At 34.4% G+C, this 19,765-nt stretch overlaps 1 protein-coding gene across 1 annotated transcript in view; it reads right to left on the bottom strand.

Annotated features, from left to right (window-relative positions):
* The window catches only part of LOC132285867 (uncharacterized), a 31,260-nt gene extending 22,397 nt beyond the window's left edge, over nt 1-8,863 (bottom strand). Inside the window, exons 1-8 of the mRNA XM_059788130.1 lie at nt 8,675-8,863; nt 8,364-8,476; nt 7,877-7,973; nt 7,625-7,749; nt 4,063-4,603; nt 3,703-3,888; nt 2,270-2,563; nt 1,621-1,773 (exon numbers count right to left, since the gene is read on the bottom strand). Coding sequence (XP_059644113.1) covers nt 1,621-1,773; nt 2,270-2,563; nt 3,703-3,888; nt 4,063-4,603; nt 7,625-7,749; nt 7,877-7,973; nt 8,364-8,476; nt 8,675-8,779 — 1,614 coding nt within the window. The 5' untranslated portion in view covers nt 8,780-8,863. The remainder of the gene's footprint in view (nt 1-1,620; nt 1,774-2,269; nt 2,564-3,702; nt 3,889-4,062; nt 4,604-7,624; nt 7,750-7,876; nt 7,974-8,363; nt 8,477-8,674) is intronic.
* Between the last annotated feature and the right edge of the window lie 10,902 nt (nt 8,864-19,765).

The following is a 19,765-nucleotide window of genomic DNA, read 5'->3' as shown; positions in this document are numbered from 1 at the left end:
GGGCAGCTAGTCAGTCATTCAAGTGATGTAAATCGAAGTCAGTGATCATAAAATCTGGTATAATGCCAATCAGGGACATCATTTGCTCCACTGAGATCCATCCTGTAACACTTCAACTCTATAGGGACATCTTAAGTGGAAACATAGATTGTAATAATATCAAACAAGGTGATGTGAAGTATGTATCTTTTTACTTCCTAGAGTATGCAGTGTAACATAACTCTTCTGCATTGTGATTCATACAATACACTATAAAAAAGGTAGATGGTGGAAAGTCAACCACTTTGCTGCTAACATTCACAGCACCAAAAGAACTGGTAACTAAGAACTTTTTGCAGCTCTCCCCAATTTTGTAGAAAAGAAAGCTGTATAATGTATATTATTTCATTTTATTGTTAATTGATTTATTGACTGGACTTCTCAGCTTCTCATATTTCTAATTTCTTTGCGAGAAAAGTGATTTGTAAGTCTTGATCTTCCACTATCTTTCGAAGCCCTTCAATAGCCTGAGACTGTTGCAAGTTGTCGAAAAATGAAGATACTCTAGGAACCTAATGAATGGAGCTCTCCAATGGTCTTTATCCTCTGCCGAATCACTTTCTTTGAGGAATATCTATTTGAATTCCATCTTGCACCTATCACAAGTCAGAAAGTCGATCCAGTTCCTGCTGCAGGCAAACTCAATCCAAAGGAAGAATCCACGCATAGTCACCAGTCACGGGAACACTTTGGTCTCCTTACCGTGGAGGTCTCATCAATAGAGAATGGATATGCTGAAAGGCGTGGCAAGAAAGGGGTCCAGTCTAGAAAGGGTTGTTTGGGGATTAGTGGGTCTACAAGCAAAAGTAAAGAGCCTCGCCTAAAGTACCAGACCCGGAGCTGAGAACAAGAGAGAAAGCGCAACTTCTCATTCAAAGCATGAACGTTGTCAGGTCACTTAGAGCCAGAAGAGATAGGAGTATCCTGGCTGAGCCTGAAGATAATATGGGCAAATCTAGGTAGGTCGGTTAAGCATCTCGCTGGGCTAGACTTTCTATGACCAGAATCTCTCATCAAGGAGTGGTTGAATAGTTTCTAGATGGCCCTTCCCACATGTACAGCCAAAGTTTCGAGATTTTGCGGGGTGGTGGAAAAGTTTTGCTCTCCATGCAGACTCTAAAGAAATGAAATCTCTGGAAGGTCTAGTTTGGCTTCATTCTGTGCATGGGCTATTTAGAAAGCTCTCAATTAACCCCTTTGACATTGTAAAGCCCATAAGTGGACCTATACACTACAAATGAGATGGTTAAGCCACAAAGGCCCCAACATCACGAACATCTCAGACAGCCAACGAAGCCGGAATCTCAACAGATCCAACAATTTTATGTTTGTTTTCTACGTACTAAACCTTGAAGTGACTATGATAGGATGACAACTGCTACAAGAATTGCAGGATATGGTGATGTACGAAAATTTATTTTCCATAAGAGTCAAATTACTACAAGTAAACTGGCCATTAATAAATATATTAAATGTGATAAGATAGTGGAAAGAAACTTTTGCTTTAGAATTTTTGCATAACTGATGCATCAGCACACATTGACCAGGGACAACAAAATTTACACCTAAATCTGCAACTACCTGTGAAAGCTGGAGACGAGTCTTTCTCTCAGCAGCTTTGAAGGCTTTTTCATGAGCTGTAACAGTTTTTTCCTGTTTGCTCTCCTGTCTTTTCTTCAATTCATACCATCGCCGAGCATTGGCATGAGCTGAAAGTGCCAGATCAACTTCTACCTAAAAGTGGAAAACAACAATGAAATATTAACCATAAGGTTTCTGGTCAAAATACTATGCGGCTTTTTATTTAGTTAGGTAAGTGGGAGCTTATCGTTAACAGTAAATTAGTAGCAACAGCAGTAAACTGTTTCAAAGAAATATCGATATACTATCCCCCACCCCCAAACAAAAAAAACAAAAAGACATAAAGGCCAAGCATCAGTTGTTTCCAAAGGTGATCTATGGTTGTTTGACATCTTGAAGAAAGACAACAATATTGGAAATGCAAATGCATGCATGTGATTGACTTCATGCATGTGAAATATACTCCAATCTAGAACAGACAGAAAAATAAAAGCCATGCCTGCACATGATTGACTTCATGTATGAGGAATATATATGCTTATAAGGAAGCGGAATGAATATGTGTTTAAGCATAGTTGATTGAAGCTTTGTCACTTCAGTCTAGAACAGATAGAAAAACAAAAGCCAAAACTAGAACTTCAAGTAACACCTTGTCCACAGGTTGTGTCTTTTCATCATCGTCCATTTCATCGAGATTGTTGCTCAACAGCAGTGTCATACAGTTTCTTTCAAGATGGAGCTTGTCAATGAGACCAGCCACGGGATTTCCAGATTTCTTCTCCTCTTTCACCATTCGAGCTAGATCTTCCCAACTCATACCATTGGCAAGAGCTACACGAACAGCTAAAATAGCAGCATCCACATCTTCTAAATTATATTCTATCAATTCTGCCATTCTAATACTACGATCAACTTCTTTCTTCAATGTGTGCACACGATTTTCCTAAAGCATAAAACAGAAAAAATTCATAATTAACAGAAAAACTCAATGATTGAAATATATTCTTGTAAAATCAGTAAAATCAACTCCAAAAAATCAATACAGATCCTGAAATATCTAAAACTTTTGACAAAATATCAATACAAATTCAAGAGCCTAGTCTAGACTTATAGCATAACTGTCGGGCCATAGCTTGAACGTCAAGACAAGTAATACAATATCTTACTAAGGATGCTTTGCCTACATTTCAAGGTGAATGCTATCAAAATCTACACAAAAATGTGGCTCCTGCCATCCCATTCAACATCATCAATACAATTGCATAATGAAAAACCCCACTTTATATTTTTCTGGCTTTGAAAAGAATAAAGGGAAAACCCCACAGTGGAAGCTGTTGTGACTATTTGCCTATATTGTTTGGGCCTTTGGCTGCTACTGAATAAAATCTAACCAGTTGAGCCCATTATGAAATAGAATTTCATCGTGTATAAACCATAAAAGCAAATCAAAATTGTCCAATAACTAATAAAATCACACCATGTCAATTTTAAAAAAAGGATCAAGACCCACCACTTAATTAATCCCATTCCAAATCAGCAAAAGAAAGCAGAGAAACAGGGAGGTTAGGGAATTACAATCTAATGTTTACCCTCTAGCAGATGCAAAATGTTAATGAATCAACAATTACTATAATTTAATGAGCTCTAAGACTTCTATTCACATCTTTACATCTTCTCCTACAATCAATTTTTGTCCTTTTCTCTTCTTGCACATGCCAAATTGTTTTTCATGGGGCCCACAAAGATGACTCCGGGAATTAAAAAAACCTGCATAATGAGCTCAACTAGTGTATAGGGATTGGCCCAACTGTTATAAATCCCTGTTCAACGCACATACTCTCACATTGACATGAGCAGAACCCAATCGGGAAACCTAGAGTGAAAGGGCAATGAACCTCAAGTGATGAAAAATCAAAATTAGTCTTCAAAATGTAATAGATATGCTTGCGTCCTTGAAAATGTAATTCAGTCAAAACTTACAAAAAAAAAAGCTAGAAAGCAAAATGCAATTCCTATGAGTTAAGGACTGATAACAATTTAGAGTCTTTCTCAATTCAAAGAAAACATTATAAAATGAAAGACCTGATCCGTGCGAATTTTGCTAAGTTTCTGCATGGCTGAGCCCTCTTTTGCCTTTTGCTGTTGTTCAGACCGTTGAGTCTCAATTTTACTGTAAAACTCATCCAAAGCAGCATCAAATGTCTCAAATTTCACAGAATCCCTAGACTTGAACTGGTTCAGCAATAGGGGGCAGAATTCATCATAGATCTGCAAAATAGGTCACTTAAATAAAATAATGCCATGCAACAGAAAATCAAAATCATATATCACCCTTTCCGTCTTTCATACATACATATGGCACTAAAGCCCATCAAACGAAAGAAAAAGATTCAGCTGCAGTTCAAACAAACAAAAAATATTACAAGGAATAATAGAAGTAACCTGGTCTGAAGTTCCTGGCTCTGATGAGGTGCAGTTCTTCTTCCCCACAATTTTCTGTTGCATTAAAATGTAGCCTTCTGGAACTCTATCACCTGATATAATGTCCTCTAGCCAATCCTCAAATTTTATAACAGCCTGAGCCAGAGCCTGAATGACATCATCATCTAATTTGAAATCCTCAGCAACTTTTGTACTTGGAACCAAACCAGCATCTAGAATGATATGTTCAGATAGTGCAGGCCCGTAACCCAATATCTCCCCAAGAACAACCTTCAATGTGGCTTGCTTGGCACGGGCACCATCATTTGCATTTTTATTAGACTCGGATGATTTCGCACCTTTACGGCTACCTTGCTTTCCTTTTAGTTCATTAGACACATTATTTCCAGGTTCAGTACCCTCTATATCTTTATTTTTATCAGGTTCTTTTGAGGATGTAAGAGCTGCCTGCAACTTTGTCATGGTAGTTCGTTCAAAAACTCGACAAATTTCCACTGGGTAACGATGTCGTGACATAATTGCAAAGCCTTTATCATCATCCCTGTTATTGACAAGTTATCATCATCTACCTAGCTTGCAGAAATGTGAGCCATAAAACAGAACTATCTGGAGAAAGAGCAAGATGCTCCTTAAGTTATTATGGAGTAGAAAAAAAGATGGTCTCTACCATATTGTCAAAGGATTCAGTTCACGTGACAAACAGCAAGATACGTGTAATAGCGGAAAAGCCAATAGATGTACATGGTTCTTTCTCATCTTCATGGATGCTTCAAACACTTAAAATCTAATCTAAACAAAAGTAAAAAATTTGGAGTGACGGAATTGCAGCTCTTAACTCTTGTATGTTTTAGCTTTGCCTAAGCTATATTTGGACACTTCATTTCACTTCTAAACACCATTGCAGTCACATTCAAGTGGTTGCTCGTCGTTTAGGCCGATGTCACTGAAGCTAAAGACTGGCACGTATTTATTACCATGCTCATCTTGTATTGTTGTATTGGCATGTAATGAATGCCAACACCTAAATAGGACACTTATTGGTTTCAATTAAGAAATCTAACAGATTAACAGTAATGAGTTGCAACGAATTATTAAAATTGTTTTATGCGGCAACCGAAAGATCTCTATAAATCAAACATTCAGCAATCATCTAACCGTGCAGTTTAGTTGCATATGCTATGTGATGTTGGCATATACTTTGTGATGTTGTGGCCTGAATTCTGTTTAGGGATTTCGGCCTGAATCTTTTTGATCCGTTTTTCTCTTGCGGGTCTTGGACCCTGTTTGGGACTTCCCTGTAGCCCGGCATATAAGGGCATTTAGGGTTTGGAGTGGGAAACGAAAGTACACTGAAAACCACAGGAAAGTGAGTGTGCGAGAGAGCTAGGGTTTGGGGGCTGAAACTTGTAATTTCTTATTTTTCACATAGTGAAATCTCTCGCTGGACCGTCACCTTGGATATAGGCTTGCCTAACCACGTAAATCTTTGTGTTTGATGGAGATCAATTTCAGCAATCTTTAAAGGTGTATAAACGGCGCAAAAAAAGGAGGATTCTAAGACTTGAGCTGGCATAGGCTAGATGATGTGGGTCCACATGGAGTCTTAAATAATTGGAAGTTCTGGTCAATTTTTATTTACTATTATTATGCTATTAAGTTAGCATTGACTGCCTCAATAATGGGGTAATCCAAGAGTCAAGTATTGACTACCTCAATTATGGGGTAGTAAACTTGGTGAGGGAGTGAATGAATGAATAAAAATATCTTATGAAAATCTTTGTGGGTGATTCACAAAATATGAGGGTGTGAGGCCTTCTCCAGGTGTGATGGCTAGACTTGTTGATGAGATTCCAATAGGTTTTTGTTATTTTCAAATCCTTTCTCTCTACTAACACATCTTGAACCATAGCTCTGTTTAACTAAATTTTCAGCCAATAACTATTATTTATTTCAACTGTTCGAGGCTAACCAACGGGTCAGTGGCCCAGCAGTACCAAGCCCCTACTTCTCAAAGGGAGGTCAAGGGCTCAAGCCTCAGTGGAGGCATGGGTGTGTGAGTATCAACTAAGAAAATAAAATAAAATAAAATAAAATAAAATAAATAAAACTATTCAAGGCTACTCTTGTCCTACATTAGGGTTTTTTGTGTGTTGTGTTTACTTTTCCGTCGTGATTCTTGATTGTGTTCTTGGTTTGTGGTGTTTTTCATAACATACTCTTCTTTGTAAGGAATAAAAATAGAAGACTCGCCATTGATGCTGCCACTAATACTAAAGGCCCTATGTGTCTTATGTTGTGTAGCTAGGCAAGCTAAAAAAAAGAGTCAGAGGCTGAGCGAGAATATTTTTTAGGAGAGAGTGAACTACTCAATTTATATGCTTTTTCTTTTATATTACAAAATTTTCAATAATTAAATAAACTTGTATGCTACTGTAAGGCCTCTTATAAAATAAAATTAATCAAGTTGCTCTAACTTTTATATGCTCCACAATCAAAATAATATTAGATATATCTTGATGTTTAAACTACTCCAAAAAATTTAAACCAAAAGCACTTGAGATTAGTGTTATCAAAGGCCCAAGGCGCACGAAGGCGCTAGAGGTCCTTTGGAGCCAAGGCACAAGGTGCAAGGCAAGGCGCACGCCTGAGTGAAGTGAGGTGCACAATTGAAAAATTAAATTACCATTAAAGCATATTAATATTTCATATTAAAGGTGCAAATGTTGTCAAAAGCGCACCTCGACGCACAACAGGCGCAAGTGTTGAGCCTGCGAGAGCCTGGAGCCTAGGCGCGCCTTTAACAACACTGCTTGAGATTCATTGATGATGTATGAGGTTTGATGGAAATTGAAAGTTCATGAAATTGAGTAAAACATGGAAGGTGGTTATGGGAAAAGGTAAATTCTGGACAGAAAGTTGATCATTTTCTAAAATGAAATTCATGGTTTGAGTCATAATGTAAAGTTAGAAACCCAGATCTGGTGGTTATTATGTAAAAGTGAAAAATTGAGATGGCTCATGCCTCATGTGTAAATAGGAAGGCCTGATTGGGGGCCGGATATTAAGCGTTTGGAGGTAGAGCAACATAAAAAAATAAAAATAATAAAAATAAAAACATATCAATCTTTGGAGGTCCCAAAGCAAGCCCTTATACTCGGAGGGTTTGGTGTAGGGTGTATAGCTGGATCTAAATGTTGGATAGGTAAGCAACCTGTAGTAAAAGAGTAGTAGTTATGAACCTTTTTGCCCATCACTCTTTCGACACTTTATTTACACTTCTAAGGTTGGCCAAACATTTACAACTCTGGGAAAAACTAACAACCAGCATGATGTGCCATGCTGAAAGAACATGGTCAATGTTTTGATGGTGCTCAGTGAACGAGTACCATGAGGACAACAACAGTTTTATTTTTCTACTATGCAATCTAGCTAGTTGAAACATGAAACATGCAAGCACATGTGAATGTATGCATACAATAATATATAAATTCCAATACAGATGTGACATTGACATGTACACTGCCGTGCAAAACCAATTGAAAATAAATAATGGATCACCAACCTGTGCGACCGGAGAAGAGTCAGGACCGTGACCTCAGAATCAGTGAGGATAATATTTCCTTGGGCATATAACTCCAATATGACATAGTGTGCATTAGCACCCAATCCAAATTGAAAGAGAATTATCTGAAAACAAGGTAAATTAGAAAGGGAAAAAATAAAAATAAAAATAAAACATAACAATAAGGTAAACAAATAATCTAACAATAAAGCCAACAAACTTATACACAGAGAAGAATCCAGAAGATCATACCCGATCATATCCAAGTTGTCGCACATCCTCAAGCCTTCTTGTGCGTATATGCTTCCTCAATTTGAGAGTAAACCCGGAAGGAGTGTTACTTTTGTCCCTACAAACAATCAAGGGCCAAACTTTTAGTATTAAAATGGGTCACATTACTATTCATAATTCTTCTTTTTGTTTTCTTTTTCTTTTTCTTCTCCTGGTTTACTATTTTCCATCAGAATAAACTTCTTCATTTTTTAATTTTTTTATTTTGGCATTATTACCAATGCAAAATTCAACTCAATGCAACAAAGCCATATGAATGTACAATTTTTTTGCATTATTCCTGTGGGTCACAAATTTTTTATTTTTTTTATTGACAGGGTGAGGGGTTTGATGGAGGTGGAATTCGTAATTCTTTGCCAATTAATATGAATGCTCAAATTTCTTTCCACTTTTTAAAGTTCCTGGGCAATTAAATAGAGTCTCTAAAGCTTTGAAATGAGAAGCTTACCGAACATAATCTGTGGTATGCAATCTGACACCACTTTCCATCAACAACAAAACCTTCTCGCTCTCCCCAGATTCAGTAACTCCACTACTGTTCATAAGCTTAAACACGTATGTCTGCAACCAATTCGTGAATATACCCAAAATATATCAACACAAGCCCATTAAATTCATCTTACACAAAATTAATCACTCAGCTAACCAATTTAACAAACAGCTGGTTGTCGACAAAAATATAAAAACACACACACATAAACACACATCTATACATATATATATTCACATAATATAATCATATATGTATAGATTGATTACCTTAGGAGAGAGATCATAGACGTTGGAACAACGCATTCCGATTAATCGTCGCAGACACTTGACCTCTGCGGCCACATCGGCCGTGTTCATTCGAACCTTCACCATTTTCTGTGTTTCTCTCTGTCGTGCTGTTCTGTTAGGTTTCTTTTGAGATTTCTCGAGGAAGAAGGCGATTCAATTCCATTTATATGTGTGTATAATATATATATATATTTACAACGACACGCGAGGTTGACAGCCATATACAACTTGACCCTTTTTTTTTGTTTTTTTTTTTTTTTTTTTTTTATGAAGACACCCTCAAGTTGTAAACTTGAACAATGACACTCCAAATATGATGAAAGTACTTCATATTCTTTTTATCACATAAAATGACCAAATTACCTTCATCTAAAAAAATTCTTTCTTCTTCCAATTTTTCGATCCTCCCATTCATTCCAGCCAATATACACAACCACTACTCACCCGGCACCACCATTCACGACCATCGCAATCTCCACAACCACCATCTTCTTCTCCATTCCACCACCATGACACAAACCTAACACCTCAAAATTACACACATATATCTATGGTCGAGCCATCCAAACCCAACACATATAAATCACACAAACCCAACACACATAGATCACACCACCCAAAAAAAAAAAAAAGAGATCGCCTCAAAAGAGATCTCGCAGCGAGCAAGGAGAAGCCCTCACCGGCCAATCCCTCACCAGCCACCACGAGTCCTCTACGGCTGAGCCATCCACAGTCAATCCAACTCCTAACTCGTCTCACCCACCTCCGCCTTTCAGCCACTGCTCTCTGCATCGACAACACCACTGGCGTCTGCCACCTCACCCTCGACTGATACCCAGCACACCAACCCTGCTCACAAATCCAAGATCCTCCTCAACCTTCTCCGATCTCTGCCGTCCATCGCAGCCGCCGCCGATCTCACTTTTTGTCGCTGTTGATATTCTCTACCGAGTTGAGTAAACAACAGAGATAACTTCTCTGCCGATTGCAGGTCCCTCTCTGCCACCGCCTATCTCTCTCTCACTGTTATTTTAATCTGCCATCGGTAATTAAACAAAGTTTTCTGGTAACCCATCTCAGTTATTCTATAGTTCTTGATCTGACAACTCTAATGGAAACACCATCATCAACAAGAAGGATCACCAGATCACAAGCCTGTGTGTGTGAGATAGAGAGAAAATTTGGTTTTGGTACGGATTGGGGGTTTGAGGGTGTGGAAGAAGATGAGGGCGATTGAGCAGTGTGTGTGTGTGTGTGTGTGAGAGAGAGAGAGAGAGAGATAAGATGAGATACGATGAGAGGATAGTTGAGGTGAGGATTAAAATATTCTTAGGGCATATTAGACATTTCATGTAACTTAAAGGTTGTGTCTAGCTCTGTTTTTTTTAAATGAGGTGTCATTATTCAAGTTTGCAACCTTAGGGGGTGTCTTTGTCCAAAAAATGATTAAGTTGTATATGGCTATCAATATGGGAAACCTCAGGGGGTGCTGTTGTAATTAACCCTAAAACTTAATATAATATGTTTAGAAGAGTTTCTCAAATAATCTATTTATTATGAGTTTTTTAATTAAAAGAGATAAAGTGCTTACATATTACTAGTTTTTTAATAAATAAAATTTAATTAGACAAAAAAATATTCTATTAAAATAAAAAAAATAAGAATTTCTATAAAACTCAAATTACTTATTTATTATGAGAAAATATTTAAAGAAAATAAAATTAAAAGTTTCAAAGAAATATTTAAAAGGGCGAATTGCAAAAAATCCCCCTCAACTTTCACTCGTTTGCAAAAAACACCCATTATGAATATATCTATCAATTAACCCCCTCAACTATCATGAGGGGGTTATTTTAACTAACCTCTGTTAGAGTGATTGTGTGATAAAATTTTCAGACGAAATTACCTTTAAAATCAAAACAATACATTAGTATTACTAAAGTACCCATCAATCACTTTATTTTTATTTTTTTAACTGCATAAAACACTAAAATGAGGCCTCTTATTATGAAACGAGGCCTTTGATTTTTTCTTTCGTAATGTTCTTGCATTTGGAATATATATAGTAATATGGTACTTATTTATCAAATGTCAACTTAAATTGATTTTGGTGAAAAAAAAAAAAAAAAAAACTTGTACCATGATTTTTTATAAAATAAGATAAAGAAAGAGATATAAATATAAGAGATCCAAAAATATCAGTACTATATTTTTTATAAAATTTAAAAGTAGAAATTTATAAGATTCTAAAAAATTATGGATATAACATATCCAAAAAAAATCCAGTGGCATCCACCATAATATGAAAACAAATCCCCCCTCCCCCACCCCCAAAACACATTTCACTCTTGTTTTTTTATTTTATATTTTTTTTTTATAGTCAAAAGATATTTCACTTAAATAACAAATATTTGTTTGGACTATCTTTAATTATATATTTATTTCAACATCATAAATCTTAATCACAATACTTTTCTATTAAATTGTGATATGCTACACACACACACACATATATAAATGGAAAAAGCCACTTCCTCCTAATTATGATATGATTTTGCAACATAGTCTGATAAATTTCTACTTTTAAATTTTATAAAAAAATCATAGTACTGATATTTTTGGATCTCTCGTATATATCTCTTTCTTTATCTTATTTACAAAAAATTATGATACAAAGTTTTTTTTTTCTTCACCAAAATCAATTTATGTTGACATTTAATAAATAACTACTATATTACTATATATATTCCAAATGCAAGAACATTTCGAAAGAAAAAATCAAAGGCCTTGTTTCAAAATCAGAGGCCTCGTTTTAGTGTTTTATGCCATTAAAAAAAAGTGAGTGGTGGATACTTTAGTAATACTAATGTTTTGTTTTGATTTAAAGGGTAATTTCATCCGAAAATTTTATCACACCATCACTGAAGAAGATGTTTCATGTTAAGGGTAATTTTGTCTGAAAATTTTCCTCACACAATCACTTTAATAGAAGTTAGTTAAAATGACCCCCTTATGATAGTTGAGGGGGATTAATTGCTAAAAATATTTATAAGGGGGGTTTTTCGCAAACGGGTAAAAGTCGAGGGGGGTTTTTTGCAATTCACCATATTTAAAAAAAAAAAAAATATTAAAAAGAAAATTTAAGTAGACAAGAAAATATTTAAAGAAAATTAATTTTTATAAATTCTATCACAAATTACTTATTTTATTTTTTATAAAGTTTTATCATATATAACCTATGCATTTTGGATCACGCTTGTAGTGTGCATATTTTTTTTAGTTTATAATTTGTGTCTTTATAACTGGTATTGAGAAGGCAGCAATAGTTGTTGTTGACCCAGTAAGTTTAACTTGAATTGTTAATTTTTTTTCTTTACTTTTTCATTTTAGAAGCATTATTATTATTATTATTATTATTATTATTATTATTATTTTCCATTTGCTTTTGTTTTTGTATTTTTTTTTTTTGTTTTTCTCTTTCTAGTTGATGTTTAGAAGTAGTTGATTTGTTTTATTTTTATTTTTCTCTTTCTAATTGATGTTTATAAGTGGTTGATTTGGTTAGTTTACTTTGAATTGTGATTTGTTTTCTTCATTTTTATTTTTATTTTTGGTTAATTCTTAATTTATTATTATTTTGAGTTGTTATTGTAATTTTTTTCTTTACTTTTTATTTTTCAGAAGTATCATTCTTCTTTTTCCTTTAGTTTTTATTTTTATTTTACTCTTTGTAAGTTTACTTTGGATTATGATTTTATTAATTTATTTTTTGGTTCATTCTAAATTTATTTTTATTTTGAGTCGTTATTGTTATTTTTTTCTTTACTTTTTTGTTTTTCAAACTTATCGTTTTTCTTTTTTCATTTAGTTTTTATTTTTATTTTACTCTTTGTAATTTTACTTTGGATTGTAATTTTTTTCTCTAGTTTTATTTTTTTATTTTTGATCCATTCTTAATTTAATAATTTGAGTCGCGTTTCAATGTTTTTTTGAGTTTGGGTTGGACTTGATTTTGATTTCAATTTGTTGCTAAAATTTTTTGATATGTTAATTTTTTTATTTTCAATTTTTGTTATTATTAGTTTTGGTTCAATCTTAATTTATTGTTTTGAGTATTATTGTTATGTAAAAATTTTGAATTTTTTTCCATTTTTTATTTTTTTATTTTTGGTGTTTTCTTAAATATAAAAATATTTATTAATTAATATAAAAAAAAATTATAAGAGTTTATAGAAAACTCTAACACAAATTATCTATTTTTTATGAGTTTTTATTTATTAATTAATATAAGATGTTTATAAGAGTTTCTATATATAATGACCCGATCATTTTACTTCCTTTCTTTTTTCTAAAATTTTACGGATAAATTTTTTCCGTAGAATTTTCTTTTCTGAGTTCCGTTACTCATCACTTAGTGTCGTCTCGAGTGCTCGGAAATGGTTTCTAAGACTATTTCCTTTGAATTGACAAGTTCCTTTTGATGAGCGCTGAAAAGTGCGTATTTAAACCCCTTAAGCTTAAACATTCTAGTACCTTTATCTATCTTACTTTACCGTTTTAGATTGATTTCAAATTATTTATATTTTCAGGCACTTATCCTGAAAATAAGCTAACTCAGCCAAATAAGAGCTTAATTGAAGCAATTCTGGGATTAAACAAAGAAAGGAGCAAAGTGGAGAAAAGAAAGAAGAAAATGAAGCCAAAGGTGGGAAGCAGCAAAGTTCGATCGATCCAACTTCAAGGTTCGATCGATCGAACACTAATCGATCCCAGTATTTCATGATAGATCCAAACCTTGACCCAAAGCATAAGTCCAAAGTTCGATCGATCCAACACCATCCTTCGATCGATCGAACACTTTTGTTCTTATTCAAATAATTGATCTTATCCACAGCTGTACCATCCATTAACCACTTTTGTCCTATTCCCCAAAAATATCTCTCAAAATATCTCAGATTTGTCTTTTCCCAAAAAGCTCAACCAGTTGGATTGATCAACTCTCAGTTCGATAGATCTCAGCCAAGTTCGATTAATCCAAGTCCAAGGTTCGATCGATCGAACTTCCTCCAGTGCGAAAAAGTTAAAAAGCCAGCTTATTCAATCCGTCCTCTATCCAATCATTAGAGAATATTCTTTGCACGACCGTAGCTCATTTGGTGTGTCACTTAATCTACCTATAAAAGGAATATGATGCACTTTTTGAGAAAGAGGAGATTTTAGCATTTGGTAGATACAATTTTAGAGGTTATTCTTAGTGTAGAAGAAAAGAGGAGGAGGCTAGAGACACCATTGGAGTTCTTCATCAATAAGGAGCAGATTTCAACCATGGAGTTAGCCCTTGAGGGTTGGAGCAACATCATCATGAGTGGCTAGACATCCCTTTGGGGCTAGAGTTAGCCCCAAACATGCTTTCTATATCTTAATTTTGTGTATTATTGAGGGATTAGTGTTATAATTAATGTTTTGACACTTAGATATATATAGATCTTGTTTATTCAATGATTTATGTGGTTTAATACTTCCAATTGATCATTTCATTCTATCCATATGTCTATATATGCTAGAATAGATGTTCATGTGCTTGTCTCTAGATTTTGTGTTATTAATGCATGTCTATGTGCATTGATGCTATAGATTTAGAAATTGTCAAAACATAGTACTTAAAAGAATGCTCTTGTGATTTTCTTGATGGTTCATACTTATTCCTTGATGGATTGTGCCTCTCCCCTAGTTAATTTTTATGCTAGTAGTGTAGATGTAGTGTAGTTGTAGCGTAGTGTTAAATGGGAGGACAATCCATGTTTGTTGTTTGATGATCCAAGCTTTTGAATGCAAGTAGCATATGTCTCTAACCTTGTGTTGTATTTGGATTGTGAGCTTAATGAAAGGATTAATGACTTGTTTTGATCTATTATGCCTTTCACATGTTGTTTAGACAATATATGTTTCATTGCTTAGATATATTATGCCTTTCACATGATGTTTAGACAATACATGCTTAACTAGTCATCCTTACTTGTTGAATCAACCAAACACACACACACACCAATATTGCAACACACCATTTGCCCTCATTAGTCACTTGTCAACGGTATAGAAATGCATTGCTTGGTGGTGATCTCTAAACCCCAAGACTCTTCTCTTTCTTACTTACTCTTAGTTGCATTCTTTTGTTATTACTTAATTCAATTTAGTTGCTTTCTAATCAACCAACCAACCAATTGTTTGATCACTCGACCTACTAGCCCTAATAGCGATTCCACAACCTTGTCCGACCCTCACAATCCCTTGGGACGATCCCTACTCGCCCTAGCTATATTTATAGTGAAAGGTAGTAGTGGCTTCTATAAATGTAAAACTCTTGACCCTCGCCTTAAATTTCACACTCTCAAACTTGGTGGTAGTGCAGCCTCCGTTCATCACCTTTAAGGACCGAATCATTTTCACGTTTTCATTCTTTTGACACTATTCATTTTTCGTCTTTTTTCCATTTATCACTTTATTGACAGAACCTCACTTTTCGTGTTCGGAGTTGAGTTTTGACTTCATGAGTTTTCATTCCAGTTGATTTCCTCGAAACCCGTAACTTTACTTTTGGAGAAAAGTTCGCAGGTTGTTTCTTTCTCCTGCAGGGGCGTGGATGAAAGGATTCTTCAGAAACATTGATGTTTTTGAGGTATTTTTCATAAATATCTTTTGAAGATATTTTATTTCATGGGTTTTTAAGGAAATATCTTTTGGAAGATATTTTCATTCTGGGCCAATTTTGCAGTTATCCTTTCTTAGAGGGGTTATTGTGCAATTAACGAAAGTTATTGCAAAATGCCTCATTTTAAACCTAGATTCTCGTATGGGATTCATTTTCACATTTCGTCAAGTCGTATACTTTTAGATTTTCCTTCCGGTCGTTTACCCAGTTTTAGGGTTTTCGACCCCGATTAGTGCCGAACTTGTTCGGGGCATATATTTCTGAACAGGACTTGGTTTTCGACACCGTTTCTTTCGTTATTCATTTTTTTTTTGGTTCTTTTTTTATTCACGGTGTTTTACCATTTGTGCAAATTCTACTTTTTCGGACCCGGCGGGACCAGTTCGGGGCACTTTTTGAGATTTCTATAAATAGGGGATCAAGAAAAATTAATTAGAATTTTTCCTCTTCTTCTCCAACATTTCAGATCATCCATGGCAGCCCCTTGGGCTGCCACCCTTCTTTCTTCTTTTCCACCTTCTTCCCCTTTGTAAAATGCCGTAGTGCCATAGCGTTTATCGTAGATCTTGGCGAGGCGGTCCTTTCCCCCTCATTAGAAGCCGATTCCGAGTATTTTTGAGTCGAGTTTTGAGTTCGGATTTGGATTTTGGTGGTACCTCAAAGGTGATTGTTGTTTCCCTCGTAGTTCCCGACAAAACCTAGAAGTATCGTTAGATTCAGAGCGGTTTTCTTTCGGTGGGGATTTGTGATTTCATCACAAAATGAGGTAGGGGATATCTTAGGCTTATATAATTGTTGTATTGATTGTTTTATAAGTTTATACAACTTGTATGCAAGGCTATATATTTTATCTAGAATTTAATTTAATTATTTTCTTTATATAAGATTTAATTCTCATGATTGTATATAGCTTGGAATTAAAATGTGGCATACTATTAAATTAAGCTTTGATATGTTCATTAACATATGTTAAATTGGGAGCATGTGAATAAGTATTGAAACTTTTATTTAATCTTTCACTTTTATGAAAATTTAATTCACATGGTTGTAATTAGCATGGAATCAACTTCTAATGTGATATTAAATTAGGCCTTGGTATGTTCTTTAACATAGGTGAATTTGAGAATATTCGGAGTAGTTTTAAAATCTAGAGAAAATTAATTAATGAGATTAATTAATTTTATTTTAAGTGTTCTAAGCACTAAATTAGATTTTTAACTTGATATTGTTGATGAGCTTGGCATGTTCTATCATATATATTAAATTGACAATATTTGAATAAGTTTTGAGATTTTTAATTTAATTATTTTCTTTGTATGGAATTTAATTTACATGGTTGTACCTAGCAAGGAATAAACTTGCAATGTGATATTAAATTAGGCCTTAATATGTTCATTAATGATGCGAGCGAGTGTGTGCACAAAATAATGCACAACACTTTAGGTTTAGAAATAATGTCAAGTGGGCATCATATTTTATAATTTATAAACTACTAAACACTTATACTATGTAGTATGAAGGTCGGGATTGTCCCAAGAGATCTAAACAATTATAGGTTTTTAGAATTGAATTATACTTTAGTGCTTATGTGATTGCTAAAAAGGGTTTTGTTTTGTGATTAGAACTAATTTAACTTAAGTGACTGCAATAAAATAAAGGAGTTTAAAAGATTGGAAAGAGACTTAGGGTGTATGATTCATCACTAAGCACATTTTCTAACTCACTAACTTTCACTAATTGGGGAAATAATTAAATGTAATTCTAATGTAGCTAACATTTGCAAAGAAAAGTATGAATCATCAATTTCAAGCTTGAATTAACTACTTAATGACAATTAAACTAGGTGTAGTATAATTCATCAATCCAAAGCATGACTCATCAATTCAAGTTACAATTTTAACATACATCAATCAAGAAGGTAATGCAATTGTGATAAAGAGCATGGAATTCAAACACAAGTATGGATGGTCTACTTACCTAATAATTAAATTACAATTAAACTAATTAAACTAATTAAACATGAACTTAAACAATTAATTAGACAATGAATTAACCTAATTGTGTAGTACCATCCATCAAGTAAAAACAATTTCCATCAAATTGAAGCACAGCTACAACTAATTGAATTTCCATCAAATTGAATTTATTCAATAACATTCAAAGTCTATATAAAAATTACACAATTTACATCCCCAAAATAGTAAAAGAGAGAGAAGTTATGTTACATGCTTAGGGTTTATCCAACCCTAAATAGAAGAATTAACCACTCATGGTTGATGGAGTTGAAGACAGAACAATTTACATCTTTGGATTCATCATCTCTGAGCTTTTTCTTCCAAACCCTAGCCCGTTCTTCTGTTTCTCCTCTTTTTCGTTTTCCAGAGAGAATATCGATATCTACAAAAATAAAATGTAATAATAAAATAAATAAAAACTCCCCTAAAAAACTAATGGGTATTGGTTTCCTTAAAACTAACCCTTATTGGAGACCAATAAGTTACAAAATAAGCCCAAAACAAGAAAATCCCGTAGCCAAGTAAACATCAATCCCGTAATGCTGCCAGGGGCTGGGGGATCGATCCCCCAAGGGCATTTTTAGTTCTGTGAACAGTGGTGATCGATCCCCCAATGTTGGAAATTCCCTTTAAGCCTTATTTAGGTCCATTTTGGCCCCGGGCTAATTGGTTTGCTTTTTAATATTTGGGAACATCATCAAAGGCCCGAAAAAGGTAAAATTGACCGCTTTTGAAGAATAAGCACACTATACGAACAATGGTTGCGGCCTCTTTTTGCCATTTTCTAAACTTTTTCCAACTGTCTTTGCTTGACTCCAAAAAGGCTTTAATGAACTGAAATTAGTCCGTTTGAACCTTATTGACCTGAAATTGACAAAAACATAAATTAGAACTAAAACATGAAAGTAAGATAGATGCAAGGACTAAAACACCCTAGCTTACGTGCTGAAATGTGCAACATTTAAGCACTTATTACACCCCCAAACTTAGATATTGCTAGTCCCTAGCAATGAACTACAATATTGAAATAAAACAAACATATATACAACTATGAACTAATAAAGTAAATAAAGATAACACCACTTTCGTAGGGACCACGGTTGTCTTTAGCATATGCAACAAGCCGTTTAAACCCCTAGGTTACCTCTAGTGGACGAGTGAAGTCTCGTGAGGATTTCCAGAAATGGTACCTACAAACATCAACAGCTCTTTCTTACTTGAGAAGCAACGACACACATCAAACAAGTGTTGAAAGTAGACTACTTCAAGTATGCAAATGTTTGCCATTTCTAAGCTATTCTCAACATTTCAACATCATGTAAACAAAAATGGTCCTCCACACATCAAGCAAGTTAATCATGCAAATTGAATCAATTCTATCATTCTTTTTAAGTGAACTGGCATCAAAATGTGTTGCTATCCTAGCAAATCAAAGTAATAGCATAGCCTTACCCTCAAACTAGCATACAGATATAGTACTAGACATCAAGACATTGAATGAACCTTGTTATTCAATCAAATATATATATTTTAATTAATTTCATTTTTTTTTTCACCTTTGGTGGATGCTTTTTTTTTTTGGTTCCTATTTCTATTTCTCACCTTTGGCGAGTGATTTTGCTCACTTTTGGTGAGTGCTTTTATTTCTTTTCTTTGCAAGGTCATTTTATCAAGAATGAAAGCTTTCAAAGCATATTACCTCAATTGGGATAAACCAAAATAATAATCAACTAAGCATGTACCCTATAAATTGAATGCTAGTGTGTACAAATGCTAGTGTAGAATTCTAGAATACTTTCAAAGCATTTTCAACCAACAAGATGATATGTACCACAAAAGCAAACATGATGTCAAAAATTGAAATTTACCCCTAAATGACGTCCGAGAGCATACAAGAAGTACTAGACTCTAACAACTTGCTTTTCAAAGGCACTATGCTTCAAAAGTTCGAAATCATTGCCAAACATATCTCAAATCTCATCATGCATTTAAAGCTTAACTTAAAATAGAATGAATCATGATGACCTTACCCCCAACTTAAACTGTACATTGTCCTCAATGTGCAATGAGAACAATGAAAAATGATGGAAAGAGTATACCGTGATGGCAAAGACTATAAAGTCTGGCAATGATCTAGTAAGAAAGATGTCTTCCCCAAACTTGGATGCAAAAACCTAGCTATATAACCATACTAGCAACTCACATCAAATATCACATGGGATAAGCAATGCATACAGTCCAAAACAATATATAACACGATGCAAAGAGATATGAGATGAAACCCTTGATAAAAGATGAAAACATGCATAACCAAGCATAAGGGCATACCGGTAACACATATTTTTG

Source organism: Cornus florida, unplaced genomic scaffold (genome assembly GCF_030987335.1).
Source record: "Cornus florida cultivar Cherokee Brave unplaced genomic scaffold, ASM3098733v1 CherokeeBrave_3.0.0_Hap2_Chr01, whole genome shotgun sequence".
NCBI lineage: Eukaryota > Viridiplantae > Streptophyta > Magnoliopsida > Cornales > Cornaceae > Cornus > Cornus florida.
The sequence above is the reverse complement of the archived record's forward strand: the minus strand, read 5'-3'. Positions and strand labels throughout refer to the sequence as shown.